Below are 26,047 nucleotides of genomic sequence, written 5' to 3'. Positions count from 1 at the left end.
GTTCATCCTCCTGATAGCCTCTTCCTCCACTACGTCCTTTACAGCCACATCCTCTATAACCTCTGTAACAACAAAAGCGACCAGAACGTTCTCTTTCCCTGTAAAAGCCTCAAAATTTTTGCTGATACTGATTAGGAACTCTTGTATTCAAATTGGCAGTAATTTCAGAAGAGGTATGCAAAGACGGGAGTCTGGCCTCATGAATTAATAAATAGCTCAAGATTTCTTCAGGAGATAAAACTCCAGTTTGGGCAGTGAGTGAAGCAACAATAGAGTCAAACTATGAACTAAGGCCATTTAGAATACAACTAACAAAATCAGCATCATCAATAGGTTTACCAACAATACTTAGTGATTCAACAATCATCACAACCTTATAATATTCAGAAATGGATTCAGAACCTTTTTTGAGATTAGTGAGCTGACTGTGTAAATGTAAAAGTCTAGCATGAGATTTGTGAGCAAATAGTCGTTCAAGAGCAAGCCACATGAATTTGGCAGTCTTGTTCTTAATAACTTGCCCAATAAGGGGTTCAAATAGAGAAGAAATTAAAACCAAAAGCACAGATTGATCCTGTTAAAACCATTTCTTATAAGCTGGGTTAGGAGTATTGTCAGATAAAGATTTTGCTGGTGCCATAGAGGAGCCATCAAGCAAAGAAAAGAGCTGTTGTCCATGCAATTATCGAATGATTTGAGCTTTCCAGATTTCATAATTATCACTGTCCAGTTTAATAAAAAGAAAATGAGATGGAGAGGAGGTAGAAGATAAAGAGGGAGTTGAAATAGTGCTAATAGAAGAACTCCCAAGGAGCTCCGAATAGGCATTCCTTCCGCCATAAGAATAGAGATTAAGGCTCCAATAACATAAAGAAGGCATAAAGCCTTAGCGCGGCAAAGAAAGTAATCAGCGAAAGTAAAGAGATACAAGAATCTGAATATTTCATTTAATTTTAATGATTTGCAGGGTTGTACAGTACTTGATATATAAAGGCAATACATGAGAGAATAGGGACACGTAGCCCTATGGAAATGGGCCGGACTAATAGCCTGCATCAGTGATGGGCTTGGGCTCTTTTGATGTTACTCTAACAAAAAGGAGCATCACTTATTTTAAACAATTCAAATCTAACTTCGGGGCCCTTTTTTTACGTTATTACTCAACAAATCTTCTCTCGAGCCTTTTGGGCTAAAAACGTAACGTGCACAAGGTTATTACAGCCGAACTTGCATTTCTCCACCCTCTTTAGGAATGGTATCATACGAATTAAGGTTAAAGAAATTGATGAATTTTCTAAATATAAGGGCGTGGATGATACAAAACTAGTGGAGTTAGAGAATCAGCTCATTCTGGAGCTAGGAGAAACTGGCCTCTCGGCCTCATTTTGCTGGTGCCTCTGGGCAAGAATTTGCTTTGTCTTCTCAAGAACACCAAAGAAAATTGAACCTCCAATGCCTATCCACAAAACTCTTGGCCCCACACCCTGTAAGGAACAAGGAGGGAAATAAAACAAAAGGGATAGCGAAATTTTTTTGTAAGTGAGCCATTTGGAATCAACATATCAATGTATTATTTTTTAAGGGGTTAACCCAATGTTTGATCCTTATGGTTTACCCTCATTTTAGTTTTGGTTTCTATAATTTCAAACAATAAGTTTTGGTCCCTCAAGAAATTTTTTTCCATTTTAAACATTAATCCCTATATTTTAATAAGAATCTAGCCCAAACATTGTGTTTGCAAGAAACAATAGGACCAAACATTGTGTTGGCAAAAAAAAAAGGAACTAACATTGTAATAACCCTATTTTTAATCTGACACTAATTAACATTATTCATAATTTGTAAATAGTACAATTTATTGCTCATATTCTATGTAATGCACAGGATATGTATCCAAGAGCATATCTGGTTTTATGTTGAAATCCACCGAAGCCACAAGTTCAGGATCCAATATGAAACCAGACGCATCATTTTGTGTGTATATACCATTTGGAATTTGATTATAACAAAGAGAATTACAAAGTATGATTTAAAAAAAAAAAAAAATGTTAACACTGCATAGTATGAAATAGTCATACCTTGAAGAGAGTTTGAGTTCCTTCGTCTTTGATTATTGTTCTCACACAATCACTAATACCTTTGTACTGGTTTTGTGATCCCTGATGAGAGCACAACAAATGTCAAATCATAAAGCAAGCCAAACCCACTTACCACATTTTTCATGGAGAGTAATAGGAAGGACAGATTATCTAAACCTGAACCATCAATCTGGTTTTTACAACATCCAGAGGAGTTGTAACTGCTCCTGTTACAGCACCTGCAGGTTATCAAATTAACCATTATCAGTTTCGACATAGCTGACCCATCGGTTATATAAACTCCTTAATTTCTAAGTTATTATTTTCTCGTTTGCAGCAGGCATGTAAATAAGATTCTATCAACTTAAAGTTCAAACAAACAATAAGTGGAACGCATCTCAACAATGACCAGGAAATATTCCCATCTTCATCCCAAGACAAAGGAAACCAACTAATTGCTCCTTTCCATCCTTAATATAAGAGATAAGTAATTAATTTGGATAAATTAAAAAAATTAGATAAATTTGTTGATTATAAAAAAAATGTGACCTAATCTTCTTAAAATAATTAGTTAGTTATAACCAATGTGACATAATCTTCAAATATCCTAATGCGACATTAGATTATATATCAGTTTATAAATTAAGTAAATTAAATTCGAAAAAATAATAAACATGAGAGACAAAATGAATTAAGATTTTATATTTAGAATAAAATTCAACCCCCCATCAGCACCTATATTAGGGACTAGAGGGGGTACAAGTTATGCCAATTTTCTTAACTAGTTTCAAAATAAGCATCTGATACTTCTCTTCTTGCTTGCTTTCTCACGTCAACTTCCATGATTGCAAACGATGCCTTATTCCTATTTTGGTTTATAGAAATTAATAGCTGATGTAAAGATATTAGATATTAAGAAAATTAATCTTTTAGTCCTTCAACTTTAATTCTTATAATTATAACTCAATCTTTCAATTAGCAACTCATCCTTGAACTTTTGTCTCACCTATGACTCAATCCCTTGTCTTTTAGTTTTTGATATATTATCCTTGTAATCTACAACTCATTTTGATTCATCCTATGTGGCATGAATGGTATAGCACTTTGCTTCCATCTCACCCTTTTCTAACAAGCAAAACTTTATAAATTCCGCGGATCTACTTTATTTTATTGAAATTGTTAGCTGTATCAATACATGATTGAGAATTTTATCGTGATATTTCCTAGAGGGAGTTTTGGGCCTCACTAATTCATGCAATACTTCCTAAGGATACAAGTTACAACCTCATTATCCATACGTCTAGTCTTTTACATATAATTTTCATTTATTAAAGAAGTCCTAATGTAACATAGGTCACATTCTGGAAGTCTCAGCAACAATTCAAGAGTGCAAATATTTTGACATATTTTCACACGGTCCTGTCATACTCTAATGTAGACTGGGACAAGCAAGTAGCAGTTTAGTCTTGGAGCATTCTACCATATTCCATTGTAATGTAGTCTTCGAGCAACAGCCATACACATTATTACCTGAGCCACAACTATGACAGCGCCTCTCATACTGCTTCAACTTGGCTTCTTACACTAAGTCCATGTCTGGTTTAACATGATTTTGATGGTTTCCAACACAAAACCAAACACACAAAATCAAGAAAAGGAAACTTTACTGATTATGACATCCATCCTCTACCATTAAGTCAGCTAGAAATTCTACAGAAAGCCAGCTGTACAATTTGACAAGAGCTCCAGAAGGTGGCAGAAACAAGATAGACAATAAAAGCACACAAGATTTAAAAAAAAATAAAAGTTATTATAACAACGTTAAAAAAAGTCATGCATATACTATCAAGTTTCAACCCGAAAAATAATGGAAATGAAGTACCAGCAAAAGCACCAAGCATAGCATTCTCTGGATCATTTAGATCTCTTTTGGCCTGCAGAGAGAGCAAAACCAAATATTAACAATTACCACTTTCTACAATGTTAAATTACCATAATATTCCACAAGATGATGCCACATCCCATAAGTAATTTAAATTGATGGCAATGTTGCAATGAACATATTCGGTTTAGTTTTGTGAAATATTCCATGGCATGAACCAAAAATTTCATTTACAGGTAATTTAAACCCAATCAAAATGTCCTTAAAAACCAAGAGGACTCATATATGTTGTTACCGCTAACTTATAACCTATCCGAAGCTGCTCATATATGCAAAATTGTATGGCATCAAATGGCAAATCTCGCAACAGGAAGGATCCATATCCCTGCAATGTCAGGAAAATAAAATGTAAGTCAAGGCAAACAAAACAAGAGCAAGGTTTGCATATGGTCCTATACATGATAACTAAATAGATCAGCAAAAGATGGCACTGCCGTTGTCATCATAGTCCAGCATGCATCAACATATTCACACATACTTTGACATAAACCAATCCAAAGTTTTATTTCTTCCAGAATAAGAAATGAAATGAGAATATCTACTAGGACAAGTTACAGCGCAATAATCTACTCAATCAGTTGTAATACACAAATGCTTAAATGGTCATTCCTACAACATGCCAGTTGCAACTAGGTGCTACATACCGCATAGAGACCTTTGAAACCCTCCTTGGCAACAATGAGACGGACAGCAGCAGGAGCTGAACTGAACTGTCCAGTTTGCATTCTTTGCTTAACAACCTATAAGCATTGTCATCAATTGATTCAATTCCAAGCTCATGGAAGTTTGAAAAAATATGACAATATAAGAGAAAAGGCTAGTTACCTCAGTTGGAACACGAACAAGAGAAGAAGCCACACCACCAATGGCACCTGCAACCTATATATTGAGCTCAGGACTATTAAAATAACCACACACTCATACACAAATGCGTGCATTCAAGATACTTTTATATGTACCCTGATAATTAAACAAAACAAAGCACTAAGAATTTAAGACGTGTTATTAATAATCCAATATTGCACTTAAGGTACAGGGCATAAGGGTCATTATACGGTCTTAATAATATTAACATCAATCCAAAATTAGGTCTCAATATTAGGAACAAAATAACTCATTCATTTTAACAGAAAATAAGTCTAATTAAAAATTGTGAGGTGTAAATAACACGTTAAGCCTAAAAACTCTACATTGTCATCAGTTTGTTAGTCAGAAATGGTTTCTTACACACTAACATGTCTGAAAACCCAATTCTTTATTTTAAGACAGACAAATTGTGTTTTCGTGCAATGCTGTTAAAATTCACTGCTTGTAATTTTTAAACACAAGCCACAAATTTTATGTCAGGGGACTTATTTCCTTCCATATATTTATTTGCCTGCTTTTTCCAATACCTTTTATTACTCTACTTTGGATTAAAGAGTACTTCTTGTCAAAGCTATAATTTTTAAGTTTACAATGTCAAACAAAGCATACAAAGCAATTGACTTCATTTGAACTGCAAAAGTCAGTTGTCTTAGCAAAACATAAAAGCAAAATGAATCTCCATGATGAACTGTTAACAAAATAATTATACATGTTTGACTGATACTTTGCAGATTTCCTACAGTTCATATTATATTAAGGAATGATTCGCTAACACTTTCACTTTCACTTTCACTTTCACAGGTGAAACTTGTTGTCGCCCTTTTTTTGTTTATCCTAGGATATATCTCAGCTCATTAGAAGGCAATAAAAAGTGGAGTGGTAAAAAATGTTATTCTCACACAAGTGTCTGTTGTGCAAGCTGCAAGCTAAATATTATTGCTTCAATAATAACAAATGGATTGTCCTTTTTCATATGGAACCAACTTACAAAATGAGCAACAGCACTGAGATTTCCAGGCAGGGAATCTAGCAGTTTCAGTTTTGTGGGTTCATATACACCAACAAAAATCGCAGACGCTCTACAAAGAATGGGAGAGAGAATGGTCTATCAGGCATAAGCACCATGCAATTCAATCAGCTAGGCCCACTACTATTGCCAAAGATTAAGAGATCTTATAAAGGCCAACGTGATTTTCTCGCAAGTCAAATATTGGTAGAAAAGGTTCAGTTTACATGATCTGTGTTTGCGCACATGCACAGTAAAATAGAATGACTTTTATTTATATTGTACATTGTAGTGCCTAAACCTACAATATGATATGTATTATATAAAAAGCAATCAAGCCGTGGATTCTGAAGTATCCTGGGAAAGTTTAATATTCAGAAATAACAATAATTGATAGCCCCTATGCCATTTGCCAATTTTTATACAAGATTCAAATATGATGCACAAACCATCTTTACAGAAAGCTAGGGACGATTTGAGGACAAATAAAAATTCCTTGTCAACTCCTAAATGGTAAAAACAGCAGCTTAAAATAAATAGCATGAATTCATTACATGTAAGCTATGATCAATTATTACCTTGGAGGTGCTGAATGATCATAAATGACATTCAGATTACAGATTGAAAGGATCAACATTAAAATAATCACATACAGATTGCGTAGGAGATGACATATAAGAAAACTTGAAATAAAAAGTCTACTTTTTTTTATTACTTGATAAACCATTTACTCACGGTAAGACACCAGCAAGATTTCCAGCCAATCCAGAATATAGACCCTTTAAAATGATTTTCCCTCCACCACGGGCAGCCTGTTATCAGAAAAACAGTAAAATAACTGAAACAAAATTATTAACAATGCATATTAGAAGGGCAAACCAGAAATTGAACATAGACAACGTCAAATGGTCAATGACTGCAAGGGGATAAACAGCAAAAGCACGTGATTGAAAGTAAAAATAAACTACTTTGTGCAGAATGATATGACTGTTAATCAAGCATTCGTGTTCAAGGAAAATAAAATATCACAAATTGGGAAAACACGGTTGATTAAATCACAAAGTTCCATGTCGACAAAGTCTCACATGTCATCTATAAGGGTAATGTGAACCACATATTATCTAAAAAGTAATTAATGACATTCACAGAGTTCAAATTGTGATATGAAACCAGTTGTGATGGCCACACTGTAATCGACATGAGGAAAGTAGTGTTATGCCTCAGCATTTTAAGACTAACAACCACTCTTGATACTTCATGGATAACAATGTACAAGTGTAAATTTATACAAGTTATTGAGAGATGAAGTATTTTAAAAAAAAAAAATTACACTCAATAAACTTAAAGCACCTGGAGTCGAGTTTTTATAGTGTCAATTGGATACAAAGTTGTTTCTACAACAACACCAGCAGCACCTCCAGCAATGCACCCGTCTGCAAATTTCATTAGCAAACCATGGAGAACATCATTATATTTAAGGAGATGGATTGAAAAAAATGTAATATTTGACTAATTTCAATTTTTGCACCGGAACACAGAACAAGGTCACCGTGATCAATGGCAAAACAAAATTTTCAAGGTATGTAAATATTTAATATGGCGATTTAGATTTTCAAAGTAGCCGACTTTCTACTTTAATACCAATAAGTAAGTTATTGGTGCATTGAGGTTACATAAAGAATTGCATCGCCATGGTATTAAAAAAAAAAACATTATTCACACGGCAACAACAATGAATATTGAATTGTAACCTTCAGCATCAAAAATAATCCATCTACACCTTAGTAGAACCTCCCCAAGGAAACACTAGAGACAAATTTATTGGATAAGATTTCCGTGTGTGTTCCTGATCACAGTTTTCTCTCCAGGGAACACAGTTTGCAATGCTTCTATTTGCATTGCATCTCAGTTGATGCCTTAAGAAAATTAAGGACAAACTTTATACATCTCAAATTCATTGACTTCAAGCATCGTCTTTAACCTCTAGGTGTCTTGTGTACTTTCAATGTCAACACTTACCATATACACTGCGTAAAAGGTCAAATGGCTTTTTCTCTCCTTCCTTGAGCGACATAAACAACTTATTTGCTTTCTTTTGTGATGCCGACATATCAGACATAATGCATCTGTATAGAAGAGTCATTTGTTGGCGATAGGTAATGAAAGGTGATAAAGTATAAGATGATACAATCAAAAACAATGAATAAGTCAATCATAAGCTTGAGATTATTTCCATGCAATACCACTATACAGCTCCTTCAGGTTATACTCATAAAAGAGAAGACCCAAAAATTGAAAAATCTACCATGACGAAGGCTTGGGCAACAATCGTATGAAAACGCAATTCCAACCCTAACATATTCAGTAACTGAGCAATAATTGACCTCAATTTGACTTTTCAGGAGACACCCAGGTGAATTTTATCCAAGAGTAGACATAAAATCAATCAATCTATCTACATTCATCAAAACAGAGGACAATTAACACGTGATAATCGTAACCGGAAGACTATACAGCAAAAATACTAAAATTGCAAAGAAGATCACATAAAATAATTTGACGATAAGCTGAGGACAGGTAATAACAACTTGAGCAACTATTCCCAGTGAGAGCGAATCAATCCGCGAACTTTTTGACATGTACAAATATCACATCTTAAATAAAGAGAGGAGTGATATCTGACTATTACAAACCAAATTTTTCGGAGCCGGTAAGTAGATATGACTGTTTAGTTGCGAATTCAGCAATTTTAACTATCGAGTTTCAACTGAGAGCCGTTTGATACGTTCGAACACCAAGGGGTTTATGCTGGGTTTCTAAAATTTGTGACGTCACGCTTTGCATTTATTGGACATATGAATGGACCCAACTGATCGCGTTTCAACTGGATTTTAGGTTTCATTTTGGGCTTCCTCCGGGTTACTTTTCCGTCAATGGGTTTCAACTGGATTTGGGTTACCTGGGCGGATGGAAGGTGATATATAATGAAGGTAAAAAAATTTTAACATACTAATTGGCCAAAAAACTAACAATGTTGGTTTTAACCAAAAAAAAAGCTAATCCTTTAAAATGTATTGACTAATGCTATTGGATATCATATGATTGTCGTAAAAAATAACATACTTAAAGTAATATGTAGTTAAAAAAGTAGGCTTTCGATCAATAGAAGTTGGGTCTAGTAAAATTATCAGTCCTTCACAACTTGATGAATCAAAATTCAAATCCCGCTAAAAGAGGAGTTCGCATTTAGTGTTTGTCAGTGCCTCGAATATGATTATCTTCAATAGGAATATATATATACTTACAAAAAAAAACATATTTCATTTCGCAATTGATTCGTTTCGATTCTAAATTAATAACTTTTTATTTCCATAGCAAACTTGTATAAGTTTTTGAGTAAAACTTAATCACAATACAATTTTAAAAATTATAAGTTCAATCACATAGTTAACAAATTTCAATTCTAAACTAATAGCTTTATGTCTTCCAAACACAGTTACGATAAGTTTTTAAATAAAACTTGATGACAATAAGACCCTGAAAATTAACATGTTCCATTTCATAATTAACATATTTCAATTCTAAATTAACAACCTTCTATCTCTATAGCAACAATTTTTTGAATAAAATTTAATCACTAATACAATCTTAAAAGTTAACATTTTAATTCTAAATTAACAACTCTCTATCAACATAACATACTTATAATAAGTTTTTGAATAAAACCTTATCACAGTACAATCTTAAAAATTTATATGTTCCGTTTCGCACTTAACATGTTTCAATTATAAATGAACAATTTTCTGTTAGGATAAAACTATGATTATTAAGGGAGGAAGATCAAATATAAAAACTAACTCATCATTGCCTTCTTAATCGATTCTCCAACTTTGTACTGGTAGATGCTAAATTTTTCTTGTTGAGAGCTCTTACACAATATGAAAATGATAGAAAATCATCATCTCTCTAGGTTTCCAATGAAATGAGCATTAATGTCATTTCATAAAATTTTAAAATCTCTCTTTAGATTGTGTGACTTGATTAAGACTTTGACAAATTTAGTAACCCAAATAAGAATTTGGATTATTTAAGTGTCTTTTTAAGTGATTTTTCCTAAGTTTTTCAGATATATACCAAATTATATTTTTATAAATTACGAATAATCTTACCTTTTTAAAATCTTTTTATGATAGGGGAAGGCTTGGAATTTGACGCTTTCAGTTTTCGTCAACATCCAAAATGCCTCAATCAAACCAGAATTCTACTGAGTACTGACTAAAAAAAAAAAAGCCGTCAATATTTGAGTAGTTTTTTTTTAAAAAAAAAAATTTATGGAATTAAAAACATGAAAAAAAAACCCTGAAGTAAAATTAAAAGACTAAATTGAAATATGAAATAAAATCGTTCATCGAAAAGAAATATGAAATAAAATTAAAGACTGAAAATAATGCTGCGAACAAAATTAAATTGTCAAACAAAACCGATAAATAAAATTAAAACATAACATTAAATTACCCCAAAAAAACCTCCCCCAGACTTCAAATCGCATGCAAATAACTCTTTTTGTATTTAAAACTTAATTAATAATTAATAAACCCTTCTAACTTTCCTCATATTTTCTCAAACTAGATCCCCTTCTTCCCGGTGCGTTGCCGGGTGCTTATCTTAATAGATTGAATATTTCATAATCAATTCTGCCGAACTCAAAACATTTTGCTTTTTAATTAATGCAAGTAAATACACAGAACAAAGCATTTCCATATTATAGTTCTATTTATAAATCATTTCCAACATATTTTATTCACATCAAGAAAAATCTTAAATTTCGTTAACTCTCATTTAAAATCAAACATCTTGTAACTTATCCCTGTTTAATATACATTATACATTATATAAATAAAGTCACACATAATAATAAATAAAGGATAAAATAGTACATCCATATAAAAAATTTTCTCATGTCCTATAAATAGGAGAGAAAAAAAAGTCTTCTCTCTGTCCTATAAAATAGGACCAGAGGAGTATTGTCTTATTAAACTGAGGCAACAAAAAGCGTTAAATGCATCTGTGAATGCACTGGTATTATTTTCACGTGCAGTTTTCATTCCTCCTCACAAATTGTTCTGTAGCAGAAAGACAGTTGCTCGGCTTCCCTCCAAAGCATGTTTAAAATATGGAGACATGAAGGAAAGGAAGGACCCTCATAGCATTTAAGTTTGCTGAAATTGTTCAGAAAGCATGTGCATTCAGGAGTACTTGGGTTCAAAAATGGTTCTTTTGCTGTGTACAATTAATTACCCATAACCAATGCCAACAACAAACTATCTATAACCATTGGATCTAACAAAGTGCACAAAAAACTAATCTATAACGTAACCATTGGATCTAACAAAGTGTTTTTATATCATCAATGCTCTGTTAAGCATCCTTTTAATTTTCTTTTTTGTAATAAGCTGTTCGTTGAGGATCCTTAATTACATGCATAGATAATATGGAGGTATCAACTTTAAATACATTCTTCTGATTTCTAACTAAAAAAATCAGAGCTTCAGTGAAATTATATTTGTTTTTGAGTTAAGGAACAAAATCACTTCATTCAATCAAACCTCATCTAAATATGTCTTATGCTATTGACTAAGGTCATCTAATTTTCCTCATAGTTCCTCAAGTTTTGAGTTTTGAGTTTTGTTATGCATGCAAACCCTCTAACAGGAACATCTATGTGTGCCAGCGCCAATCAAATTTATTAACACAGAATTTATTTGCATGAATCTATAAGAGCATAAGAGGATTCATTTGTAAAATTTCACAACTTAAGATAAATATCTACATATAAAGAGGAGATTTATATGTATATAATTTTTGTAAACGCCAGCAAATCAAATCAAAATTTAACCTAAACGTACATTATTTTTTGTAACGTAAGTAACGAATCAACCTTCAAACCTAGTATAATAATCATCCTATAACTCAAAAAAAATTAAATTCACAGGAAGAAATTAAAAGCCCATAACTTGCATCTCTCAAACCAGTAACCCCCTTCAACCCCTCCCCCACAATCCACCACATATAAAGAAACCTTCTCCCTCCACAGAAATCTCCAACGCAAACCTTCTTCCTAAAATGGGAAAACACAGTACTCAACTTCTCGTCTTCTGCATCATCATTCTGATATGTTCTTCATGTGCAGTTAAAAAAACCCTAGCAGAAGAAGAATCAGCTGAGAAGAAGAGATCTTGGAAGGCCACGAGTTGCCACCGGAACCGTATAAGGGATACTACGATTGGCTGGGAAAGTGCGGCGAGAAGCTCACAGACAAGTGTGGCCAACAGGTGGCAGATTTCTTGTTCTATAAGAGAATCCATGTGAGCTATGTTTGCTGTAACAAGCTCGTGAAGGTGGCAGGGAAGAAGTGTCACAGAGAATTGGCGAAGACGCTGGCTCGTTCAAAGGACTTTAAGATGCATAAGGCTCAGATTCTGAGAAGAAGTAAGCAAACCTGGGCCCAGTGTTCTTTCATTGACAAGTGTGTGGCCAAGGCTGAATAAGAGGGGCGGGGGCTGTTGAAGAAGATGAATAATATGAATGGAATTTAATTAAAGGCCTAAGAATATCGATACATATATAAATGAGAATTTGATTTAACTGTGTTGCTGCATAATTATTGTTTTGGAGATATCGTTGTTAATTACGTTTGCTACGTCCGATGACATGTTTCTTTTTTATATGGATATTTATCTCTTTGGTTTTAGCCATCAACCTGTGTTGAGCATTATATTATTAGGAAATATATAGTAGTACAGAGTTACACACACATTCACACGTGTTTTATATACAAAGAATAATCTCCCCTCTGTGTGCGCTTTGTGCGTGGGTGAGAAAGAGAAACATAAGGCCTCATGCATATGTTTGAAAAAGGAGGGTGGAGGAGAGACTCCTCTTACGTTTCGGTCCCATTTCTTTTTTTTCCCCAAAAAAAGCAAAATAATATTAAAATTAACAAAGCATGTACAAAGCTAGAAAGTTACAGTAGTAGAAGAACAAAAGGAAATTAAGTACAAAGGAAAAAACAAGAAGACTGACAGACGTAAAATGAACCGTAGAATAAGAGGATAAAAAGGAAATACCATGCAGTAAGGAGCTGGACCGAACACCAAAAGCGTTGATATATGCTGTGAAGCTTTTTCTCCACAAGGATAAGGTGTAAGTGTGAATTGTCTTCTCCCAAACACTGACTATTGCATCTAATCTAAACCAAGGCAATTCTCAAACTCAAAAGAAGAAAGAAATTGGCATCTGAGTGTCTTCTGTTGACAAAAAAAGAGTGGAGGGCTCTTCCCTGAGAAATAGTAATGAGACAATAGGACGTGAATCCTTTCCTCTTCTTTTCATTAAAATTTATAATCCATGCAGTGGCAGGCTGTGAGTAGGGATAAAAACAGGTCAGGCCAGGTTAGGCCAAATCAGGTCAGGCTTTATCCTTAACAGGCCAGGCCTGTTTAGTAACACACTAGCCTGAACCTAACTTGTGGCTTGTAATAGGTTTTTTTTTTTCCAGCTTGAGCCTAACCTGGCTTAGGCCTGTTAAAAAAATGTATAATTTTAAAATTTTCAAAATGCATAATAAAAAATGCATAAGCTAATATATAAAAAGATGTAAAATATACATACTGTATAATAATTATTTATTATTATTATTATCTTTATTTGAATTTTAATGTCGTGAGTAATATTTTAAATCTTAATTGCAGTTAATATTATTGAAAACAAGTTATAATTATATATCAAAATTTAAAATAAGACTAGATATAAGTATAAAATAAAAATAAAAAAAATAGGCCAAGCCAGGCCAAGCCTAACAGGCTTTCCAAAAGGCCTAAGCCTGGCCTATTAGACTAAACAAGCTATCAAAAAGGCCTAAGCATTTTTCTATATTGAAAAATGCCAAGCCAGGCACAGGCCCTGATAGGCCGCCTGTAACAACAAAACTACTACACTCTTAAATTAATTAGTATTAAAAAGCTAACTATAATAGAAAAGAAACTTTGTAAAATATTTAAAAATGCTATATGGTTATATAAACATCCCAAACCACATAAGATTAACCATGATAGAAAAGAGTCAAACCAAACTATAAATATGTCTATCATGATTAAAAGAGCTTTTCTAAATTAACTGCATGCAAAACGAGATTCTCAATGAATAGAGCTTTGGGTATTATGAACCTAGAATATCATTTTCACCCGTAAGCCCATGACACGATTTTACTGAATAATACCTTTCATAATTTTCTAAAATAAAAATTCATTTGATGTCAAAGGTCGTTGTGGATCCACAACTCATACCCAAAAAAAAATCACATGCAAACACCTAAAGGCCTCTGGCTTTCTACCAACAACAGTTATCAAAAGTATACTGTCAAAATAATCAATCTCAACCATATCAAAGTATGTGGAATGGGCCCTATTATAGCAATATACATCTATTCAACACAATCAAAAGGTGGAAGCACTACTATTTTGCAGTAGTAGCTCAAGCTTCGGAGCCGTCTCTGACTAAACCGAATGGGAACTATTACCTAGAAAAAAAATGTTAAATCAACAAGACGAGATAAAGCTTTAGTAACCAACAATCCTACTTATCAAACATACAAGTAAGTGCTCGTGATGTGTCAAGTGAGACAATTGCCAATTCATAGTAATAAAAAAAATTTCATATTGTCAAAGCATATAACAAAGTACAATCAATAATCCTTTCACATTGTAACATCCTTATTTTTATCTAGTATTTAATTAAATTTATAAATAAATATATTTTAGTATTAAGTTAATAAAAAAAAGTTAGATATAGGCAAATTATTATTAGTATTATTTTAATAATGTTTTTGTGTGTGAGTGTGTGTGTATGGATGATATTCTAGAAAATTATACCATGGTATAGAAGTCTCACATCGACTAATCTTTGGAGTGAAGGAGTTTCAGGAGCTTATATATAGGAGATAGTGAGTGGAGTTTGAAGTGAGTAAATAATTTTCGCACATATCTAAGGTAGTTTTAGAAAAGTGCTAGTTTTGAGTTTATTAACCATTGGATCGGACTAAAATTTGGTCAGCCCATTTGGGACATCCAAATCGTTAATTTCAACGGTTGGATCATCATTTTGATCTCTGAGTTACAATTTATTAAGTACGTTTTTAACTTATATCTTTTAGATTTAGCAGATAGAGTCCTGAATAGTAAATTAGCATTTTAAAGTTTATTCACCGTTAGATTGAGCTATAATTTGGAGGATAGTATCATGATAGATAGGAAATTAAATTCAACGGTTAGATTAAGGGTTTAATTTCTGTAGTAAGAATAACCTAGTTCGTACTAAGTTTATTTATCTAAATCCTTCGAAGATGGAATATAAGTTATAAATTTACAGTTTGTCTATTTACATTATGAATTTGATGATTTTAATAATATAATCTAATAATTAAAGGATATTTAAGTAAGGAAAATTTAGGAATCAAGTCTAAATCATATATATATATGTTCTCATTCCAAACCTTAGAGAAATGTCTTTTAGGCTAGAATTCTGAGTAAAAAATTAAAATTTTTAAAGGAAGAGTTAGAGGGTAGAATTTTGTAAGTAGCCTACTCTAATACTATAGAGATAGTATTTTAATTTTGTTTGTAGATATAAACTCTATTGTGGCATTTTCAAGATTGGACTCTATTTGTAGTTGACTGTTAGCTAAGAGACCAGGTAACTAAATTTCTATCTGTTGCATGCTCTAGTATGAAGTTGGTGAGCGGCTTTATAACTAATTCTATAAAAGTATATTATGTTTTGTATGAACTGTCTTGCGGAATGCTATTTTTAAAAAAACGATTGACATAGTTTGTATTGCAAGAAATTGGTGATCATGATTATGATGTGTTATTATGAAATTTCATTGATTATGCATGTAAATATGGCATTTTGAACCCTGTGCATCTATTTTGGGTGGGGAAAGGAGATAATTAGAGTTATTGAGATTCATATACTTGCCACTTGGTATTGGCTTCCATATGGAGCTCTATGGTTGGCTGCTATTATTATCCCACTAGTTCTTCGAGGGACTGCGACACCCCACTAGTTCTTCGAGGGAGGACCCATGGTCCACCGAGTGCTCTATGCTCTTTGGCCGGTCCACATTACTCGTGTGGTGAGCTTGTCAAAGTTTCCAGTCAAATGGGAAGAACTTAGCCTATGGGTCCAATCGGAGAAATAAGGAGATATAAAGATGGATTTGGGTTCATGAATTACATATGACATAGGATTTTCATTGATATTTATGTCTTTTAAATAAATAAATAGTATGTTATTTCTTTTGAAATGTATCAACTGCATGAAATTAGTGGAAATATTTGTCTTATATGATTATTGTGAGTTTAAATGTTAAATAGATGTCTATCAACTATTATTAACTCTGTGCATCCCACCTGACACCTCGCTAGCCCATGCTAGGGTGTGTGATAGGTTGGGATTTAGTTACTGAGACGTTGTCTCACTCCCGTTGCTTTACCATTTTCAGGAAACAATACGTTAGCGGGACCTTCAGGGAAGACTCCTAAGACTCAATAGCTGTAGCTGACAGTGCAGAGCTTTTGGACCTTATTTTATGCAATCTTTTCGTATATTGCCACGCATCAGGACTGCATTCATTTGTGACTTATTTTACCTTCTCATATTTTTATGTCGTTTGACTTAGTGAACATATTATACCTTCTATCTTTGGTATATTTTGTTTGAACACTAGACTAAAGTGCTGGTAGTGGGCCCGAGGCCCTTAGATTGCATGTGATTGAATTATTGTGGATCCACGATGTGATAATGACAATTTTTGCAAGTTTAGTTGTTGCTAGTATTGACTAATATAGTCAAATCTAAACTGTTATTATAATTCATCATTCAGAGGCGTATTGTTTTATAACCATGTTTGCCATGATTACAAATATATGTTATTCTTTTCTAACCACGATAGCCTTTATTAAGATCGAATGCTTTTCTATCATAGTTAGCCCCTTAGTGATGTGATTGCTCTTAAATAACCATGATAGGGTATGTTTACTAGTTTTAGTCCTTTCTATCATGGTTAGTTCTAGTTAGTAAGTGGTGATGTTACACACATCCCTTTTATCCATCCACCTTATATTCTCTGACTGAACCCATAGGCTAAATCCTCATCCATGTGACTGGTAATTAGACAAGCTCACCGATCAAGTGATATAGACCAGCCAAAATCCACATAGCATAAGACCGGACTATGGGTTCCCCTTTTAGTCTACTAGTGTCAATGCCCTATAATGAGTAATTGGGCCAAAGGACTAATCAGTGTACACCTGATGGCCCTATCACCTCATATCCTCAAATATACATAGTTCACCCCCTTATATCTTCTTTGATATAGTTCATATCATCAACATCCACCACTTCTCACATATCAATACTCAAAAATAATGTATCATAATAAACCATCAACATATCAAAATCAATTCAAATTTTCAATTCTCAATTAATTCATAATATATGAGATCATTATAATTGTAAACGCATATATATTTTGTAAAGAAAGTCTCATAAGATAAATTTTAATAACAACATAATTTAACATAATTTCATAGCTCATTTCATAATCTAATAATATTTTATAATTAAAAACGAATCACAAACAACCTACGAGTATGGATAATAAGTGGAAAGTGGTTACCTTTCGCCCATTAGAAAAAAGATTACCACAAGGTTAATCCCATGCTCAACCAACAATCTAATAATTTAATCTACACAACCAATACATTTACATATTAATACACAAGCTATTTAATTAATTACTTGAGCTAATACATATATATAACTTTAAAGTTTCTAATTCTATGCTAAAATCCAAACCTCGCATAACCCATAATTAAGTCTTTTAGCACAAAAATTAATATATCCTAACAATCCATAATTTTCATTTAAACCTTTCAAAAATATTTACTTTAATACAGATTTTTCTCAAATTTTTAAAATCAGAAATTATCATATTTAAAATTTAAAAATCCTATCTCAAGCTTAAATCTCAAAAACCAACCATTAAAAATTCAATATGCATCAAATACACCTAAGTAAATAATTTAGTCAACAGTTTCATAGTAGAAATATCATATTTTCCACAAATAAATATCTGTTTAACTAAAATAATTCATTTAAAAATATTAAGTCAGTCAAAAATAAAACTAAACTAATAGAAATGATCAACTAAAATAGCTCTACAATACTGTTCATCTATCATTAAAACTCAACACTTGCTCCAAACTCTAAATCTAAAAATTTTCTCTAAACAATATAAAACTACTATTATTAGATAGATTTAGATGAATAGAAAAATTTTTATAAAGAGAATTTGATAAAAGGAAGTTATTTGACTTACCAAGATGATTTGCAAAAGTTGAAACCCCACTAGAAAATGAGAGAGCCGCGCTGGAGAACGAGGAAAAAGAAGGAAGATGACGCTCTCAAGTCTCAACCCCACTGCCAACGGTTAAAGTATAATTTTTGGGGTCAATTTCAGTTAAAGACCCCATGTTAAAATGAGACAAAATTACATTTTAGAACCCTATATTTTTTCATGTTCTATGCATTTTCTTCCTTTTTTATCCGTTTTATTATTATTCAATAATTTTCTTATATATATTTTATAAATTTTATTTTTAATAATTCTCTTTTTTTGAATAACTAGATAATAAAACTCATTTATTAAACATTAAAATCTTTCTAAAATTAATTAAATACTAGGAATAAAAATTAAGATATTATACTATCTGGCTTATTTTACCCCTAGCTGCGAGCAATGGGATGCTTCAAGCAGAGGCCCTTTGTTGATGAACCACTTTTTGATAAAAAAGAAAGTCATTTGTAAGATAGTAAGACTTTCTTGAATGACTTTTTCCGGGTTTAAGACTGTATTTTCATGCAAACTTGCAAAGGCAGATTCCGCTTGTGCCAAATGGTGTTTAGAATAATAATGATTTCCTTGACTTGTCCTGAGAGACCATCCTAATGAAGACAAGAGGGCTGATCTTGTAGCCAGGGTTTAAATGTCCCATTTCTAATTGAATTCCTTGTGAATTAACTGATCAGGTTGCTCTGTTACCAAACATTTATTTTGTGTTTCTCAATTTTTTGTTAAAAAAATAATATATTTTAAAAAATTAAATATATTTTATTATGGGAATAAATCCTACAATCCATGCTATTAAAACTCAACGCGTGTGAATTGATTAGAACAATCAATTGGCGAATCCATCCTTTGCCTATCAAGAGTTGTAAACTGGCCAAACAGGCTCGATTTTATATTTCTTCGCTCCCATTAGCGAGCCCAAATGAATTCGGCTTTGAGTTAAAAGTACGATTCGTCAAATTTATGGTTTAATAGGCTAGGGCTGATTCGGTGAAGATTTGGCTTATAATTTATTCATACAATTAAATATATTTTTTAAGAGTCAGGTAATAGGCTAGGGCTAGGCAGTGGATTCAGTCAGTATCTGGCTTATAAGTTATAACTACTGTTCATGTATAAGTATAGCCCTGGTCCTTCATAAAATAGATTTAACAAATTTAATTAGATTAAGAAAATTAAATAAGCTAGTTAATAATGAGAAATATGATATTATTTCTAAAATAAATTATAATGATTTTTCTTAATATCTTTCTCTCTCTCCTACTTGATTGTAATTAAGAGAATACCAATAGGAGTAATTTAGAAAAAAATTGATAAATATGAGAAATAGGTCTTACATTTAAAACTAAGATCAACTAAATAATTAGATTTTATTTTAAAAAGTCAAATAATGGACTATGATGAAGATTGTTTGGCATACAAGTCATAACAAATAACAATGTATATATAAATATATTTAAAAAATGCAAAGCTAAATTTTATCGGGAGTCTGACCTCTTAAAAATGATGTTTTCTAAATAAATACAGATCAACCAATGGGAAGACTTTTATTGAATTTCAGCAAAAAGCAATGGGGACAAAATCTTCCTAGGATTTCCAGGCAAATATATATATGGCGTTTGTGTGTTTGCCCGTTCAATATTTTATTCTCATAATCTCTTACGCTAATTTTATTTTATATTATTTTATTCGTTGGATAATTTATTTTATTTATTTTAATGGGAAATTAGCATATGAATAACGTTCGTCACGTGTTGAGGATTAAACAATTTTTTAACAAAAGCGTCCCAGAGAAGAGCAACATGTGATTCAGATTGAGACAAATCTTTTAGAACTTACTTTTTCTGTTTGGTTGTTCTTTTTTCTTCTTTTTTTTAAATCTTAGTTATTTTTTCACCACTCCACTAATATCTAAATCAATTATTCTCGAGTCTTGACACTAAGTAACTTTATTTTAAGCTTTTTTTTATATTATTATTATTATTATTATTATTTATTTTTGCGTGCTCTGATTAGTTTGGCTTGAAATATCACAAATAGATCACATGCGCGCGCATGATTTTTTTTAGGAAAAAAAAAAAGTTATGTGATCACTTAAAAGTTTAGATACTACATATTACATTCAATTAAAAAAAAAGATATTACATATATATTGCAACACAATTTTGATGCAAGAATTTTTTTTTTGGGTGATCACCAAAAGGAGGATTTTGCTCTACTGTGAAAAAAAGGACTTCATTATTTGATGCTTTAATACCTAGCAATTCATTTGTTCTTGCACTTATTATTTCACACAAAATGCTCTCTTTGGTTTTAATTTAAAAATTAATATGAGAATTTGTTTCAGTCCTAAAAATCAAATTATAAGATCCCAGTTCTTTTTCTTTTCCAAAAAAGTTCACTTTATATTTTTTAAAATTATATACATTTTTAAATGTTTTAAAATGATTGCAGATGATTAAAAAGGAAGTTTAGTAATACTATTTAATTAATCTTTTTAAATTCTAAAAATTAATCGCATAATTTTTACATTTCAAATAAGAGAGATAATATAAAACATTTGCAAACTTTTCATAGAAGATTATAGTATAAAAATATCATATGATTTTTATTGGTAAATAATTTATACCTCTATATTAATTTAATATATACTAAAACGTATTATTAGTATATAGGGTACGTAATTTTGTATATTCCTAATATGAAACATAACAAATTTGTAGTATTTAATTAATTTTGTTGTTGTCGTCTATTTTCACTTTGCCAGAATTAATCGACTTTATTCCCTTTTCTGGCCAATCAACTTTATTACTTTCTCTTTTTCCTGTTGTTTTTTTTTTCCCTCGGGTCCATACCTCAACTTTAGTTTATGCCTTATGTTTTTTTTGTTGGTCAATTTTATTCCTTATGCTCCTACTATTTCTTAATAAATTCCATCTTATCCATTCGCAAAATGAGATTTAATTTGAAAACGACGTCAACCTGATGCTCGGCAGACGAGTCAAAGCAAAATTAAAAATAGATTAAAATAAATTAAGTGCCACTCTATTTAATCTAAATTAAAGAGACTTTTTCTTCATTTTGGAAGCCCATATATATTCCTCTTAAAATTAAAATATATATTGTATAAACTTTTTTTTTCTTTTGAGATTCAACTTCTATCGATACAACTAGGGGTGTTCATGGGACGGGACGGGACCCGTCCCGGTCCCGTCCCGGTGAATAGGGACGGGACAGGGATTTTGTCCCGTGTCCCGTCCCGTCCCGGTCCTGTCCCAGTTCCGTCGGGACTGGGATGGAACCGGGACGGGACTGGGATGGAACCGGGACGGGACCAGGACGTCCCGCTTCCCCCTTTTTTTTAAAAAAAAAAAGATATTATCATTTTTTATATGAATTTTTTTATGTTATAATACTTATTTTTTTATTGGGCTTTTAAAGATAAAAACATTATAAAAAAATATTATGTAGAAAGCTTAATTATATAGCATAAAAAAGGTGTAAAAATAATACTGTAAAAAAAATATCGTAAAAAAAACACTATATAATGACTTTATGAATTATTTTATTGAGGAAGGAGATTTTGTTGAGATAATACTACAACTTAAGAACTACAAATCACCATAAAAATAAGAGTTATCATTAATAAATAAATTAAATAATCTAATAATAATTATTAATAAATAATTTTTAAAGAAAAAAAAATCCCGGGACGGGACGGGACGGGACGACCCCGTCCCGCGTCCCGTCCCGTCCCGGTTACTGTCCCGTCCCGTCCCGAAATTTTTTTTGTCCCGTCCCGAACTCACCGGGACCGGGACGGGACAAATTGAACACCCCTAGATACAACTGTTAGCTAACCGTAAATAATAAGATTGCCCCATTATTTTGACCAAAATGCCCCATCTTAATGTAAATATTACTTAATAATTATTATTTAATCACACATTATATGTATTTATCTAAAATTAAAAAATAATTTTAATACATATTTTAATATTTTTTTTATACTACTAAATTGATTACCATATTATAAATTTAATTAATTTTATAAATACAATTTTTATTTTACAATAGATTTAAATTTTTAATTTCATCTATTTATTAAAAAATTACTTATGATGTAATTTTTTAAATATACATTAGCTAAAAATGTTTTGTAATTGTATATATGTGTTTTCAATTAAATTATAAAGTTATGCGTTAATTTAGTAAAAATATTAAATAGATCATTAATAAATATTAATATTAAAAGATAAACTAGAAATTTAGTATAATGTCAGGCAAAGTAGTAAACAAGATTCATTCTAATATGGTTTTTAATAAGAAAATATACTTAAAGAATCTTTTTAGGATATTCTTTAACAGTGTTAATGGCTTGAGCTAATATGTATGTTATCAAAATGGAGGGATATCCATGTAATTAAGGCAAAATAAAAGGGTGATCAAGATATTTTACTCTTAAAAATAATAATATACTACCTCTGGTCATTAAGGTAGTCCCTGCATTGGTTATATTACATATATTAAATATTTCATCAAATAGTAGTTCTAGTTAAAAAACATGATTGGTAAAGTATTTTAGAAAAGATAATACATATTTATTATAAATAACTAATTTAACTAATTTTTTTAATTTAATCAAATTAGTCAACTAACTCTCATATTAAAAACTATAAATAGTATTAAACATACTTTTTATTTCTTTGTCCAAATTTGTTAATAATAACAATACAAATTATAATATAAATCTCCAACTTTATCTGTTCATAATTACTTGTTTAGGTCTATGTTGAGTTGCTTCACTGATCCACTTGAAACTTTTACCATTATCTTGTTTTGTGATAATGAAATTGACTTCTTTTCAAGGAAAAAAATACAAATAAAATTAGTTATAGAATTTAATAATTTCTATAAAAATATTATTTATAAATATTATGAGAGTTTTATTTGTTTATTTCAATTATTTTTGAATAAAAATAATGTTTATTTCCATTTCAAACTATATACCTAGACCCATTGCCGATATGAACACCTTATTAGTAGTCAATCTATAAAAACCTTTGTAAATGCTATCTGAACCTGAAAGTATTTCCTAACTCTAGTGAGTCTCTGTAACTTTCATTTGCTTTTCTTTTATGGAAGTTTTATTTTCCCTAATATATCTTAATTTTGGACCCAATTCTTGTTATGATGATTGATTCAACCTTTAATTTTTTTAAAAAAAAGAGATATATCTTGGCTATATTTTATCTCTTCAACAAGTCTTGTAATGAGCATAATAGCCATATTGTTCCAATAGAGAGAAGAACCTATCATTAGCATTTCAGGAAATTTCCAAACCAAGAATTTCAACAAAATCTTTCAATTTCTTATTTTACTATACTATATTGAATTCTATGTATTCCTCTTTCCCTATGGTATATTGAATGTACAAAAATAACTATAACAGAGTTGGATTAATATAATATTTGGTTTCTCAAGTTTGTTTTTATTTTAATTTTCTTCCCTCAAGTTTCAAACTATAAATTTTGATATTTCAAAAGGTAAAATGATTTAAATTTTTATTGGATTATATGAATCAATGTTTTAAATGAAAAAAACTTGAGGGATTAAAACTAAAATAAAGATAAACTTGTGGGATTAAAAATTGTATTAACTCAATAGAATTTCTCAATTACTTATATTAATAGCAATTCACCTAAACTTATTTTACATAAAAATTTATTAAATAAATTAACAAATAACATTTTTATTGGAAAGTAAGCTTATTAAGAATAAAATATATATCAAACTAGTTCTATTTATAAGTCATTTTTAGTATATTTCATATATTAAAGAAACTGCAAACCTTATCAACTTTATCTCTAAATTTAACATATTTTGAATTTACCTCTACTTAATTCTAGCTTCAATACTTAATATAAAATCCAGTTTGAAGTTAAACTTGTATGCTTATGTTAAAAATTTAATAATGCAATTTACAAATAGGATAAGATGAAATCTTTTTGTTTGTCTTATAATAAATAATATTATCTCCTGTTCTAATTATAAAATCTTATTTATAAACAGTATTATAGTATTACCTAATTAAATAAGATTTTATAATTAAGAATGAGATAATACTAGAAGACTGTATTCTTGCATAGTTCGATAACATTGAAACAATAGATAAAGCTTTAAAACGACATGAATCTGGCGAAAGGATCAAAAAAGGAGGACGTTATTGAAAAAAAGATAAGATACGAGAATAAACGCGCAAGTCAATCTTACATTTAAATTAATAATTTATGGGCAGAAAAATAGGGAAAATTTTGAAAAGAAATTAAAAAAATCGGCGGCAACACGGGAGAGACCCGTTTCTGGGGACCCGCATGCCGCATCCATAAAGGAGGAGCCGACGAATCATTCTTGTGGCCGGTGAGTCTTGATTTTGTCTCAAAAAATATCTTGTAATATCGTATGGTTCACATTTCACATGTACCATACAAAAAAAGTCTTAAACTATATTGATTTTTTTAATTAAAATATAATAATTTTTAATTTTATTTTTATTTAACATATACACTTTTTTTTAAAAAAATATCTATACTTTAATAAATAAAGGGCAAAACAATACATTTATGTTAAAAATTTGAAGAAATAGCTTATAAACAAGATTAAAAAAAACTTTTTTTACCTTAAAAATAAGACCAAAAAAGTAATAAATTTTTGAAAAGCACGAATATTAACAATTTTTTATTAGTTTTTTTAATATATATGACAGTAAGTACTAGTGGATTGTTTGTGTCTCAATACTTATTAAAAGATATATATATTATTACTTCTCCGATCTTAAATATAAACATATTTATAATATTTTTTATCTATTAGTTTTCTTGATGTAAACAAATTTAATTAATATTATGATTTAATAAACAAAGCGTGCAAATAAAGTTATCTTAGGGCCAATTTATAGATCTTTTTTGGTGGCCTTCGCGAATTTATAGATCTAAACCTAATTTTTATGTTCACAAGATTTATAATTTTCTAACAATATATTCATTTATGAATTCCATATTTCATATTGATTGATAAGCAGTATTTAATTTTATGAATTCTAAATAATGAACCACAATATCAATAACTTATTTACTGTATATTATATATATATAGCATTGTTTAGCGAAAATGATTGATGATATTATTAACAATATTCCTAGCCGGTATTTTTGAAAATAACATTTAAAAAATAATATGATAAGACATTATTGCACACACCAAAGGGGAAAAAAAACCGACCTTTCCCTTTCAACCGTTGGGCAACAAAACCAAACATCATATCAAAATGAAAAATGTTCAGGAAAAAAAAATCAAATTAAAAATGCACTTATCCATCCCTCTAAGCTTTTTTTTTTTTTTTTTGCCAACATCCATCCCTCTAAGCTAGCTAGACAGTGATGTCTCCAATTCTTTTAATTAATTTTTTTAAAAATCATATTGACTTATCCATCCCGCCCTTTTTCCTCCCTCTCCAAATTGACAAAATAAATAATTAGTTTCATTGACTATTAATTTTATAAGCACAAAAGTGTCTCCTACTAAGAGAAAATGCTTCAGATTGATTTTTAAAAAAAAGTGTTTTCGATTTAAATTCAACAATAAATTGAAAATATATACTTGAATAAATTATCAATAATATGTCA

General features: G+C 30.8%; 1 protein-coding gene across 8 annotated transcripts; it reads right to left on the bottom strand.

Annotated features, from left to right (window-relative positions):
- Positions 1–928: 928 nt before the first annotated feature.
- Positions 929–25,786, bottom strand: LOC114755251 (probable S-adenosylmethionine carrier 2, chloroplastic). Of its 8 annotated transcripts, none has more exons than XM_028944117.1 (12): positions 25,773–25,786; positions 24,018–24,021; positions 7,244–7,369; positions 6,629–6,705; positions 5,876–5,966; positions 4,846–4,899; positions 4,665–4,760; positions 4,256–4,345; positions 3,961–4,012; positions 2,256–2,317; positions 2,079–2,159; positions 929–1,484 (listed from the first exon to the last, which is right to left on the bottom strand). In XM_028944117.1, the coding sequence occupies exons 3-12, from the start codon at positions 7,337–7,339 to the stop codon at positions 1,341–1,343; spliced, it is 843 nt and encodes a 280-aa protein (XP_028799950.1). In that variant the 5' UTR covers positions 7,340–7,369; positions 24,018–24,021; positions 25,773–25,786; the 3' UTR covers positions 929–1,340. The 8 variants fall into 8 exon arrangements, with proteins under 8 accessions (XP_028799950.1, XP_028799947.1, XP_028799944.1 ...); XM_028944114.1 differs by lacking the exons at positions 24,018–24,021; positions 25,773–25,786 and adding exons at positions 7,913–8,019; positions 8,583–8,697 and having other exon boundaries at positions 7,244–7,326; XM_028944111.1 differs by lacking the exons at positions 24,018–24,021; positions 25,773–25,786 and adding exons at positions 7,913–8,019; positions 8,587–8,697 and having other exon boundaries at positions 7,244–7,326.
- Between the last annotated feature and the right edge of the window lie 261 nt (positions 25,787–26,047).

Source organism: Neltuma alba, unplaced genomic scaffold, assembly GCF_004799145.2.
Source record: "Neltuma alba isolate B1F8T4 unplaced genomic scaffold, ASM479914v2 tig00010245_pilon, whole genome shotgun sequence".
NCBI classification, from domain to species: domain Eukaryota; kingdom Viridiplantae; phylum Streptophyta; class Magnoliopsida; order Fabales; family Fabaceae; genus Neltuma; species Neltuma alba.
This window is presented reverse-complemented; position numbering and strand designations above follow the sequence as displayed.